The sequence below is a fragment of the Ascaphus truei genome, chromosome 3, assembly GCF_040206685.1.
Source record: "Ascaphus truei isolate aAscTru1 chromosome 3, aAscTru1.hap1, whole genome shotgun sequence".
Classification (NCBI taxonomy): domain Eukaryota; kingdom Metazoa; phylum Chordata; class Amphibia; order Anura; family Ascaphidae; genus Ascaphus; species Ascaphus truei.
Genome location: NC_134485.1, coordinates 84,012,219 through 84,025,435, shown reverse-complemented (window position 1 = coordinate 84,025,435; position 13,217 = coordinate 84,012,219). Strand labels below are relative to the sequence as shown.

General features: G+C 46.6%; 1 protein-coding gene across 4 annotated transcripts in view; it reads left to right on the top strand.

Moving 5' to 3' along the window:
• Positions 1-10,933, top strand: part of HIP1 (huntingtin interacting protein 1) — a 62,709-nt gene extending 51,776 nt beyond the window's left edge. For 2 of the 4 annotated variants that reach the window (XM_075594435.1, XM_075594434.1), the window contains exons 23-30: positions 917-975; positions 1,218-1,311; positions 6,718-6,818; positions 7,167-7,602; positions 7,848-7,971; positions 8,367-8,428; positions 8,708-8,816; positions 10,446-10,933. In XM_075594435.1, coding sequence (XP_075450550.1) covers positions 917-975; positions 1,218-1,311; positions 6,718-6,818; positions 7,167-7,602; positions 7,848-7,971; positions 8,367-8,428; positions 8,708-8,816; positions 10,446-10,456 — 996 coding nt within the window. In that variant the 3' untranslated portion in view covers positions 10,457-10,933. Of the gene's footprint in view, positions 1-916; positions 976-1,217; positions 1,312-6,717; positions 6,819-7,166; positions 7,603-7,847; positions 7,972-8,366; positions 8,429-8,707; positions 8,817-10,445 lie in introns of those variants that run through there. The other 2 variants (XM_075594436.1, XR_012800440.1) reach the window with 2 other exon arrangements.
• Positions 10,934-13,217: the final 2,284 nt, after the last annotated feature.

Genomic DNA, 13,217 nt, shown 5'->3' with positions numbered 1-13,217 from the left:
TATTTAAAAATTCAGTACAACTTAACATTGGCCCTGTAGCCCAACATGTTGCCTTGCACAGCAATATATGTATTGCTTTCCATGCCCTCTCTCTGGTTCACTTCTGTTTGCTGAAAAGGTAGATTATAACTGAGCGCTCCAAATGTAAATGACAGTGTTGTGGTGATGGCGCCTCCAACAAGTAAGCAGGGGGGTCCTTAAAAAAGTTTTATTTAACAAATAGATATGCTGAAATGCCAGGCAATTTAGCATATCTATTTGTTAAATAAAACGTTTTTTAAGATGTGCTACTTATTTTCTCAGTTCTGTTGCTGCCTCCATTCTGTCTCCTCATTCAGCAGCATCACTTGCCTCTTGCCTTGCCCAGTTAATGATGTTAGATAAAATGGAAGCAGAGACAAATAAGGAACTCAAAACCGAAAAATTCTTTAAAAAGTGGGAGCAGTTTATTGGTTAATTGCCACAACAAGTCAAACATTAGATAAAACATACATTTGGACACATACAGTACCCTGGAACCTCCCGAGACAAATATCAGAAGGCCAGATATAGAGAGAGGTACCTGTAGAGACAAAATGGAAATCAGAGCTCAATATAAGCTAACGATTCAGTAATATGGGGTGACTTTTAAAACAGGCTATGAAATTCCGGATATTTCAGTAGGGCCTTAGGTTATTTATTAGTTTAAGACAAGCTGATTGTTAATTGGATTGAAGAAATAACTTTATTATTACTTGTGGAAAATGGTAGAATGTATGTCTTCTTATGTTATTTTTATATTTTATCTTTTGTTATTTACTATAATATGTATGAAAACCCCACGAAAAAGACTATGAGAATAAAATAAGATCAGAAGGGAAGCAATGGCTATTCTGCGGCGATGCTCACCCCCGCCTCCCCCCTCTCTCTTTTACAGGAAATGCTCAATAAGTCCCGGACCGATGACACTGGAGTCAAATTACAAGTGAATGAGAGGTAAAACCTGAGTGTTGACTGTCACATTTAAAATGCTTGTTTCATCTGCAGATATAGCCAACTTTCTTATGTCCCGCTGGTGCTGTGCAGGACATACGCAACGCGCCAGCGGGATAAGCAGCCATTGTTTTGCATCACCTGTTCACGGGAAGAGGGTGGGGCTGAAATACTACTTCACATGCGGGAGCGCGCAGGCAGAAACAATACCAATGGCTACATCTTCGTGTATCTTTGTCCTGCAGGATCCTTGGATCATGCACAGATCTCATGCAGGGGATACGAGCTTTGATCATGGCCTCTAAAGACCTTCAGAAAGAGATTGTGCAGAGTGGAGGGGTAAGTCACCAATTAGCCCACTGAGTCACTGTCATTTTAACTGCCCCCCTATCACATAAACTATTATTTTGCTTTGGCACAGACCTTTTCTGTTTTTGGTTTCACACTCTCCTATGCCGGTGGGGCTGGCAGGGCCTCGATAAGTAGCTGCGGCGCTACATCTTCCAATACACTTATACTTAGGGAATTAGGTTTTAGGTTTTTCCTGTAAAAGGTGCTCTGTTGATCTTTGTTTTTACTTACACACCTTTTGTCCTTACAGTGTTACTACCTTTACGCCATGCTGAAATATCTGCTTAAGAAAAAAGGGGGGGAAAAACTGCAGTTAAAAAAACAACTTTTATCCTGCTTATAATTTTCTCTGCGGAATTGGAACGTGAACGGCCTGATTGACCTGATCATGTAAAGCAGAGGTTCCCCACTCCAGTCCTCAACGGCCCCTAACAGTGCAGGTTTTAAGGATATCCTCTCATTAGCACAGGTGTTCCAATCATCTTGACAGACCCACCTGTGCTGAAGCAGTGGTATACTTAAAACCTGCACTGTAAGGGGTCCTTGTGGACTGGAGTTGGGGACCACTGTTGTATAGAGTGCCATGCCCTGTTTTAGGATTAACAACAACAAAATACTAATTTGATGGAAAATATGCCTGGATTCACATATTTTCCGTAAAAAGGGGAACTCCCCTTAAACAAAGTAGTTACAAACATTCCAAATGGGTTTCATGTTTTAAGACTACAATTCATAACACAATGGGGGCCATGTACTAACTGGAGAAAAAAGGCAACTAGTGGTTTATCAAATAAAGGAATGCCATGTCCATCAATTGTCGTCTTAAATGTACACAAAAAAAAATCAATGAGGGCCGAGTTTCCCAAAAGAGATACAAAGTCGAGCCCCACTCACACGGTACTTAGTGCAGTATCTTCCATTTATGAGCAGGGAAGAATACAGTGTTGCAGGTCCCATACGGACCTTCCATCAGATGTACACAGCGACCGCAAAAGTATTTCTGCCACAAACTGGCGCACAGAAATCTCACGTTAATTTGTGCATGTGTGTGCCTCTGTACTAACCTGATTTCTCCATCTGCGCCATCAGTGTCAAATACTGTATTGTATTTTTTGTTGCGCACAGAAATGCAAATAGTAAGTTAAAACAACTTATATTTCTGTGCGCCGCCCCAAAAAAGAAGAACGTGCGGCCAAATGGTCTGCCAAGCCTTGGTCTTGGCCTAAGCCGCAAAAAGTCTGGAAATTTTAGCGCGGAATTAGGTTTCAATGTGTCGACTTTTTTTTCACGCTGCAGAGATGTGTTATTATATTGACTACCATAATGTATTATTTATTATTGTTTTCACACTATTGCTATTATGAGTGACATTACACTATTCATTAACATTACACATAAAAAAAATACACATAATTCAGTTTGAATTTAAATGTTATCAATCAGCTATTCAACGTGACGTGAAATAATCGCAAATAACAAATTATGCATCATGTAGGTAGGAAGTCTTCATGCACACGAGGCACATTTGGTGATGTTTGTTATGCTTTTTAGTATTGAATTTTTGATGCACAAACCAGGGTGAGATATAATCTTAGTAGCTAGGCCACTTGGAAGTTTTCCTTTGATAGTTCTGATTTAGTTCTTTTACACTGCTTTGGCTTCCATTTTGCAGCCTCACGACTTAATTAAATAACGCCCAATATAGAAATGTGCGATACACGTTCCTCCGTGCGGCACTTGTGGGATGCGGGTGGACAGTGTCCCAGGCGCATCCCGGACCAGTGCCGAGGGAATTTCCCGGGGGGGATTAACGCAGCAGGGGGTCCCTGCTTCTGAATATGACCCTCACAGCGTTAGTCCTACCGGCCACCACCAGTCTGTAAGAGCTGTGCAGAGAGATCGGAGAGAAGCAGCCTCTCTCAGTGTCTCCCGGCACAGCTCTTACAGCAGAGAGATCAGAGAGAAGCAGTCCCTCTCTCTGTGTCTCCCCGCACAGCTCTTACAGCAGAGATCAGAGAGAAGCAGCCTCTCTCTGTGTCTCCCCGCACAGCTCTTACAGCAGAGAGATCAGAGAGAAGCAGTCCCTCTCTCTGTGTCTCCCCGCACAGCTCTTACAGCAGAGAGATCAGAGAGAAGCAGTCCCTCTCTCTGTCTCCCCGCACAGCTCTAACAGCAGAGAGATCAGAGAGAAGCAGTCCCTCTCTGTGTCTCCCCGCACAGCTCTTACAGCAGAGATCAGAGAGAAGCAGTCTCTCTCTCTGTGTCTCCCCGCACAGCTCTTACAGCAGAGAGATCAGAGAGAAGCGGTCCCTCTCTCTGTGTCTCCCCGCACAGCTCTTACAGCAGAGAGATCAGAGAGAAGCAGTCCCTCTCTCTGTCTCCCCGCACAGCTCTAACAGCAGAGAGATCAGAGAGAAGCAGTCCCTCTCTCTCTGTGTCTCCCCGCACAGCTCTAACAGCAGAGAGATCAGAGAGAAGCAGCCTCTCTCTCTGTGTCTCCCCGCACAGCTCTTACAGCAGAGAGATCAGAGAGAAGCAGCCTCTCGCTGTGTCTCCACACAGCTCTTACAGCAGAGATCAGAGAGAAGCAGCCTCTCTCTGTGTCTCCCCGCACAGCTCTTACAGCAGAGAGATCAGAGAGAAGCAGTCCCTCTCTCTGTGTCTCCCCGCACAGCTCTTACAGCAGAGAGATCAGAGAGAAGCAGCCTCTCTCTGTGTCTCCCCGCACAGCTCTTACAGCAGAGAGATCAGAGATAAGCAGTCCCTCTCTCTGTGTCTCCCCGCACAGCTCTTACAGCAGAGAGATCAGAGAGAAGCAGTCCCTCTCTCTGTGTCTCCCCGCACAGCTCTTACAGCAGAGAGATCAGAGAGAAGCAGTCCCGCTCTCTGTGTCTCCCCGCACAGCTCTTACAGCAGAGAGATCAGAGAGAAGCAGCCTCTCTCTGTGTCTCCCCGCACAGCTCTTACAGCAGAGAGATCAGAGAGAAGCAGCCTCTCTGTCTCCCCGCACAGCTCTTACAGCAGAGAGATCAGAGAGAAGCAGTCCCTCTCTCTGTGTCTCCCCGCACAGCTCTTACAGCAGAGAGATCAGAGAGAAGCAGCCTCTCTCTGTGTCTCCCCGCACAGCTCTTACAGCAGAGATCAGAGAGAAGCAGTCCCTCTCTCTGTGTTTCCCTGCACAGCTCTTACAACAGAGAGATCAGAGAGAAGCAGTCCCTCTCTCTGTGTCTCCCCGCACAGCTCTTACAGCAGAGAGATCAGAGAGAAGCAGTCCCTCTCTCTGTGTCTCCCCGCACAGCTCTTACAGCAGAGAGATCAGAGAGAAACAGCCTCTCTCTGTGTCTCCCCGCACAGCTCTTACAGCAGAGAGATCAGAGAGAAGCAGCCCCTCTCTCTGTGTCTCCCCGCACAGCTCTTACAGCAGAGAGATCAGAGAGAAGCAGTCCCTCTCTCTGTGTCTCCCCACACAGCTCTTACAGCAGAGAGATCAGAGAGAAGCAGCCTCTCTCTGTGTCTCCCCGCACAGCTCTTACAGCAGAGATCAGAGAGAAGCAGTCCCTCTCTCTGTGTCTCCCCACACAGCTCTAACAGCAGAGAGATCAGAGAGAAGCAGTCCCTCTCTGTGTCTCCCCACACAGCTCTTACAGCAGAGATCAGAGAGAAGCAGTCTCTCTCTCTGTGTCTCCCCGCACAGCTCTTACAGCATAGAGATCAGAGAGAAGCAGTCTCTCTCTCTGTGTCTCCCCGCACAGCTCTTACAGCAGAGAGATCAGAGAGAAGCAGTCTCTCTGTGTCTCCCCGCACAGCTCTTACAGCAGAGATCAGAGAGAAGCAGTCCCTCTCTCTGTGTCTCCCCGCACAGCTCTAACAGCAGAGAGATCAGAGAGAAGCAGTCCCTCTCTCTGTCTCCCCGCACCGCTCTTACAGCAGAGAGATCAGCGAGAAGCAGTCTCTCTCTATGTGTCTCCCCGCACAGCTCTAACAGCAGAGAGATTAGAGAGAAGCAGTCTCTCTCTCTGTGTCTCCCCACACAGCTCTAACAGCAGAGAGATCAGAGAGAAGCAGCCTCTCTGTTTCCCCACACAGCTCTAACAGCAGAGAGATCAGAGAGAAGCAGTCTCTCTCTCTGTCTCCGAACACAGCTCTAACAGCAGAGAGATCAGAGAGTAGCAGTCCCTCTCTCTGTGTCTCCCCGCACAGCTCTTACAGCAGAGAGATCAGAGAGAAGCAGTCCCTCTCTCTGTGTCTCCCCGCACAGCTCTTACAGCAGAGAGATCAGAGAGAAGCAGCCTCTCTCTGTGTCTCCCCGCACAGCTCTTACAGCAGAGATCAGAGAGAAGCAGTCCCTCTCTCTGTGTTTCCCTGCACAGCTCTTACAGCAGAGAGATCAGAGAGAAGCAGTCCCTCTCTCTGTCTCCCCGCACAGCTCTAACAGCAGAGAGATGAGAGAGAAGCAGTCTCTCTCTCTGTGTCTCCCCGCACAGCTCTAACAGCAGAGAGATCAGAGAGAAGCAGTCTCTCTCTCTGTGTCTCCACCCACACAACTCTAACAGCAGAGAGATCAGAGAGAAGCAGTCCCTCTCTCTGTGTCTCCCCGCACAGCTCTTACAGCAGATCTCGCTATTTTTATTTGTAGTACACCTCACTCTCCCCCCAGATACATCAAGCTTCGTTACTGATTTACAGGGGAGGGCAATCTTTTTTCCCTGAGCCCCCCTGGCGTCTGTCCCACTCTCCTCGCCCCCTCCTCCACTTACCTTGCTTCAGACGTTCTGGCGTCATGACGTCACGTTGCCACGGCAATGCAACATCACATGACACCGTGGCGTCATTTGACGCCGTGTTGCCATGGCGACGCGTGACCAGGAATGGCTGAAACAAGGTAAGTAGAAGTTTACAGAGGCCCTGCAGCTCCCCCGGCATTAATTTAAATGTATTCGGGAATTGTGTGGGGACCTCTGTAAACCCTGCGCCCCCCACAGCGAGTCTCACGCCCGCCCTGGGGGGCGGGCCCTCCACTTTGCACACCGCTGGATTAACACACCCAAACAGCCATTACCTCACATTCAAGTCACTGGGAGATAACACCCGTTCGGGTGCGGTAACCTGTAATCCAACTTGATGAATCGGGGGGTCAGTTTGTAAGTTTTACAGCCGTCTTCTCAAACAGTTTTCCTTCGCTCTCTTTAACCTCTCTCTTTGTATTAGTTAAATGCCTGTGAAGCCCGACAATTTTTTGGGCGCCCATTTAATGTAATGCCTCAGCAAAAACGTATAGCATAATTAGATCATTGAGCTGTGCAAGTGAAGATAATTAATTTGAATCCTTAGGAGCCCCGCATTTTAGATTCCCCTTCCTCTGTGACTTCATGGGCTTTGCTTTTTTTCTCATAGGGTGCATCGTCTCCCAAGGAATTCTACGCCAGGAACTCACGGTGGACAGAAGGACTGATCTCAGCTTCGAAGGCAGTGGGTTGGGGGGCCACAGTTATGGTGTAAGTATAGACCAATGACTATTCCGTGACTAGAGACCCCGAGACATAGCCCCACTGACCACAAGACTTTGCTCTGTAGCATTGTTGAGGACTCTTGTCTCTTCAGTAATTGAGTGCATATCAGCAGCACTGCTCCTGGCCTCCGGTTGCACTGGCCATACATTATACCCTTGTAATAATACCAATATCTTTGAGATTAGCGAATGAATGTAGCATTTCTTACTTCCCTCTTTGTCTTGTTTCCCAACTTTCTTCTGACACTTTCCTTTCTCTCTTTTCATTTGCCTTTTCTTTCTCTCTCCCTTCATTCTCTCAACATCCTTTCTCCTCTTCTCGTTTTCCCTCCAGTTTCTCACACTACAATCTCTCTCCTGCTTTCTGTTATTCTGACATCTCTCGGCTTCTGTCTCACAGTGTCACACCTCTTTCCCTTTCATCCGTCCCGTGTCTCATTGTATCACGTCACTTAATAATTTTGCTCTTGTCTTTCACCTTGTCCCGTCTCACTTGTGTTGCTTCCCCATCGTTCTACTGCCTGGTTCATCTTCACTACACCAAATCGAATTCATTTTCTTTCTTGATCCTTTACAACCCCCCTTCCTTTGGCCATTATACCTTATCTCACATTTCTATCCCATTCTCTGCCTCCTATTTTCTTCATCCTCTCCCCTTTTCCAGGGACGCCGCAGACCTTGTGCTCCAGGGACAGGGGAAGTTTGAAGACCTGATAGTGTGTTCCCATGAAATTGCAGCTAGCACAGCTCAGCTGGTGGCAGCTTCCAAGGTATAACACGAACCCCGCCATGGAAAGGATAGGGTAACAAGGTTAAACCTCTATCAGTTCACCGGGGAGGTTTGTCATGACCATGATATTGTCTCTGTCTCCCATGATGTTTTTATCATAAGATTTGAATAGCCTATCCTTATTATTATTGTTCTTACACCGTGCCTATACACCCTGCAGCTGCTCTATGTGGAGTTACCCATAGAACTGAGAGATATCTCACTGTCACACACCCCTGTCTGCAGGTGAAGGCTGAGAAGGATAGTGCTAACCTGACAAGACTCCAGCAGGCCTCTAGAGTCGTGAATCAAAATGCTGCTGGGGTTGTGGCTTCCACGAAGTCCGTCAAGTCCCAGATTGAGGAAAAAGGTACCTAGGATGTTTTGATCTGCCATCTAATTCACCACCGCTCATCATCCTTTCCCTTTAGGTTCTTCCATTTGTCTCCCATGCTAATTAACGTAATCATTATTTTTGTATGTGTTGCAAACATATTCTGTAGTGCAGTACAATACTACACCACAAACAGACGCAGCAGGTAAGCTGATTCCTATTGTGTAGAGCTTTCAATCTAAGGGAAAGATCAGGGTTGTACCACCTATCCTTTTTGTATAGAGTACATAACACCCTCACCATTTCCAGGTGGGATAATTCTGTCATTAATAGGGGGATGTTTCTCCTTGAGGACTAACTGAATCTTGGGATTGATAGGAATGTCTCTTCTCCATAGGGACTAATCAGGACTCCTCTGCTTCTTCCCACAGACACAATGGATTTCTCCAGCATGACACTAACGCAGATCAAACGGCAGGAGATGGATTCCCAGGTAACGGCCACAACGTGAAGCTGCAGCCGATTTAACCTCTTTTGTGGAAGAATGTAATCACTGCTCCCAATGCATTCAGGATTCATTTACAGACCTGAGCCCCAGGGATAAGAATCTAGGGACCAATATCATATTGTCTTCATCACAATAAATATACAACACTGTGTGTGTGTGTGTGTGTGTGTGTGTGTGTGTGTGTGTGTGTGTGTGTGTGTGTTTGTGTATATGTATGTATGTATGTATGTATCGAAGTGAACAGCATGGTTTTGTACTTGGCAGGTGCGGGTGCTGGAGCTAGAAAACCAATTGCAAAAGGAGAGAGAGAAGCTGGGAGAGCTGCGGAAAAAGCATTATGACCTGGCAGGTGTCTCTGAGGGCTGGGGAGACAGTAAGTAAAGTACTTGGAGATGCTGTGTTCTCATTCAATTACCTTTTGTTCCCTATTGAATATGAGGCAATACACAGGTGCTGTGAAGTACACCGTCAACAATGAAATATAATGACACTTGAATTGGTGTCATTGGAAAGCCTGCAATGTTATCAAATAACCACAAATGGACATACAATATGTAATTACTTGCCACATATAAGTGCATGAATACAGCATGACTGGATTTGTGGTAATGATGTAGACTCCACATTCTTCCCTTCTTAAAAACGATAAAAACATCGGGTTTTCCAGGTTTTCTTGCTAGTTTGTTTATTCCCACCTCCCAGTTATCTTGCGTGTTTCTCCTCATTTAGCCGTTCTTTATAAAGTGTTATTATTTGATAAAAATCGCAAGGCACTTGCTTGTTTGCTTGATTCATAACATAGTTTTATGGGGATCCCAAAAGACCTACACCACTAGAATACTAGAAATTTACTTAAGATATTTTTTGAAATACAGATGAACGGTTTTCAGCCACAGAACAAAATATAATAAAGAGCAACAAATATTGTGATATACTCAAGCTGCAGCCTAAACACCAGCGGTTTTCCCCAAAACCGCAAATTAAAACCTAAACAAAACAGTGTTCATGGCGCAAAGTGATCAAACAGTTAATATGTGCAAATGAACCCAGTGTTAGTTAGCACTGAAAAACACAGATGAAGTCCGGTGGGACAAAACATGTTGGGCCTTTTTTGATGGCTTTGAGGCCACTGTACCCAATCTCCTGAGAAGCCCCGATTGGAAGGAGACTGCTGAGACGGCTGTGACGCGGCGGAGTGCCCCAACTGCGGGTGAGAGACGCTGGCAGAGGCAATCGCGGTCTGTTCCTGACTGAGAAGTGGAGCGGTCGCATCGGGTGCTGTTATCTAAGGAGAAGGGTTGAAGTGCGCCCGAAGTCACTTCTTGTTTACTTACCAGCGGGGAGAGTGTCAGTGTGTTACCATTCCCCTCTGTGTTGTCTGTCATCTTAAAGTAAATGTTAATGCACTATATCCTTGGCATTTGTGTTTTTTTCTTCATATGAGGGTCTACAAAGAGTCTGCTGACCTGGAGAATCATTCTACTTGGAGTTGCAGTATTATGTGTTTTTCAGTGCTAACTAACACTGGGTTAATTTGCACATATTAACTGTTTTATCACTTTGTGCCATGAACACTGTTTTGTTTAGGTTTTCAGCCATAACATGCCTTTTGCAGTAGAAAGCTCCAGCGCAAGCTTCTTCACACTCATATATTGTTCAGGCGGCTAAATAGGTGTATAGAAATAGTTTGCATCCCTTTGATAGAACGCCGCTCCAAATATTCAGACTTTCCGTGAAGAATTTCCAAAGCAGATTTTAGGCGCTAAAAATCTCAGGTTCACGATAAAAGTAGATTAGTGCCTTTTTTCAGATGGATGACATCGGCTGATCCTCCGTATGGGAAAGGTCCTCTAATGGAGCTTTAAAATCAAAGACAAAAAGAGAATCCATCTGGCACACTTTTCCTGTTGGAGGTTTTGATAAAACATTGATGCACATATAATTGACTCATCTGGTTGATCTTCCGTAATTTAATTAGCTGTTGTCTGTGTTTCCTCCATAGCTGCGGAATAAGCGTAAATCACAGCTTCTTCTCACGATACTGAATGCACACGCAACGGCAAAACTCAGACTTGGAAAGCACATGTCTACGGCATTCAATACAAAACTCTGCAACACAGCCAGGAATATCTGGCACTGGGTATTCCCGACGTGCCGCAGAGCGGCAGAGGGATAGCGGGAGTGAAGCATCAGTGGGACACAAAGGATACCCAACACTGGGACAAAACGTTATACTGCCCGTCACGCTAGCCACCTCTCACCTTTTATTTGCTTGGAAGACAAAGAACTATTCAGTTTCTTGACATATATTTTAGTTTAGCATCCAACACCGCACATAGGAGGACAGAGCAACTAATTGACAGGGAGTGGAAATTACACCTTCTCATCATCTGAGTAATAATAATAATTTGCCTTTATATGGCGCCTCTGAATGGGATCACACAATGTTTTACAACTGTATATTTCAGATACATAAATCGTGTAGAAAGACTGGCAGCATATTTCAGGGGGTACACAAAAAAACCTAGTGTTGTTGTTATTCAGTTACATTTTAATTAGCTGGCGGATACGATGGGGCAGTCATTTGCATAATGACGCCTGCTAGGATGTTGGTGGATAAAGCTTGGCTCAGTGAATATAGGGTTCATAGTGCAATGCCCCAACCCCAACACATACCACTGGTGACTAAGAATAGGACTAGAGATTTGAAAAGATTAGCCTCGTTATGAAACAAAGACACTGTTATAACTGTACTGCTTATATTGGTGCTGCAAACATAACCACAGAGTAGAAACTTACAGCTGGAAGTGTAAGGGATTTAGAGAGGGTTAAGGGTTTACAACCAGACCAAACTTTAGTGGGGACCAGAGCAATATTTCTTTTAATAATTTACAATATAAGTTGTAATGATGGTGCTAACAAGGTAGAAAGCACCGAGGAGCCTCCAAGACGATGTCCCAAAAAAAAGGTGGAGGTATTCTGCAATGGTATAGTACACAAGATCCTTATTGCATTGGAACAAACAGGAAATATAGGCAAAGAAAACACAACATTGGGCCGTTAAGCTGGAAATGATGAAGAATGTTAATAAATTCAGGATACGGCCCCAACTAACCCTCTCCTTACATCCTGATGGTGCGTCTGGATCCAACGGATCCTATTGTGTCCCCACCCAGCCATGAGATCATGGGAGACGACAGGGAAAATGGGGAACGATGGGAAGATCATGGGAGACGACGGGGAAAATGGGGAACGATGGGAAGATCATGGGGGACGACGGGGAAAATGGGGAACGATGGGAAGATCATGGGGGACGACAGGGAAAATGGGGAACGATGGGAAGATCATGGGGGACAGTCATATATAGAAGTACATGCACACCGCTAATAGGTGCTGGAGGGGGGGTACTTATCTGCCGGTGCACTGTGTCCAGGGAGGTCCAGACATCCCAAAGGTAATCAGCAAGGAAATGGAAGCAGGCACACAGTCTTTCTGAGGGTGCAATTTATTATGCCACCAAAAAGTCCAACGTTTCATCATGGGGGACGACGGGGAAATTGGGGAACGATGGGAAGATCATGGGGGACGACGAGGAAAATGGGGAACGATGGGAAGATCGTGGGGAAAATGGGGAACGATGGGAAGATCATGGGGAACGATGGGAAGATCATGGGGGACGACGAGGAAAATGGGGGACGATGGGGAAATCATGGGGGACAATGGGAAGATCATGGGGGACGACTGGGAAAATGGGGAATGATGGGAAGATCATGGGGGACAGTCATATATATGTCACGCTGCGCTCACCACAAACAGGACGGAAGACCGCGGGGCTGAGGTGGGGATAGAAAGACACCGACCCACAACCACGCAGTCCTGTCCGGAATGCGTAGTCCAAGTCGTACTGCGTCGTAGGGTTGGAGAGGTCAGGGTAGTCAGGGTACTTGCCGTGTTCCAGGGTTGGAGAGTCCGGGTAGGTAGAGTTTCGTAGCCAAGGTCCTGGGTAATAGAAGGTAGAGTAGTCGAGTAACGAAGCCGGGGTCAAAGTGCTGGAGAGTGTAGAAATCCAAGTAACAGGCAGGGTCAAACAGGACAGACAAAGTTCAAGACAAAACTAGACAGCAGCGGTGAGCACAATGCATAAACAGGAGTTTATGCTCAGCAAGGAATGCCAGACAGGAGCAGGTATATATGCAGGGAGGATCCAATTACCTTGCAAGGGTGTGGTCCGGTCCTCCAATGGTGTCCGAGCAGCAGTAATTAGAAACAGCCTGCAGGTCATGCTTTCCTGGTGATTGCCTTGGTTGCCGAGCAACCCGCGCGCGTGCGCGATGCGCGTCGCGGAGCGCTGACGTCACGCGGGTGTACGGCCGAGTTCCCTCCCAGTGGGAGGTGTTGGCAGCTTCTCACTGAGCGTGCGTGTACTGCCCTAGCCGTGCGTGTGCGCATAGGAACGCCGTGTGACGCGTCAGCGAGGCGGTCCGTGACTGGAGTAGCTGCGGATGTGACAGTAGCCCCCCCTTGAAGGGAAGACCTCCGGGCGACCCAGAGATGATTTTTCCGGGTACCTACGGTGGAAGGCATAAATGAGACGGTTGGCATGTACCTGACGATGAGGAATCCACTCTCTCTCCTCCGGGCCATAGCCTCTCCAGTGTACGAGATATTGCAATCCTCCTCTGGACATCCTAGAGTCGAGGATAGTCTGTACCTCGTATTCTATTTGACCCTCTACCAGTATAGTTTGTGGCAGTTTAGGTTGCCCCTTGGAGGA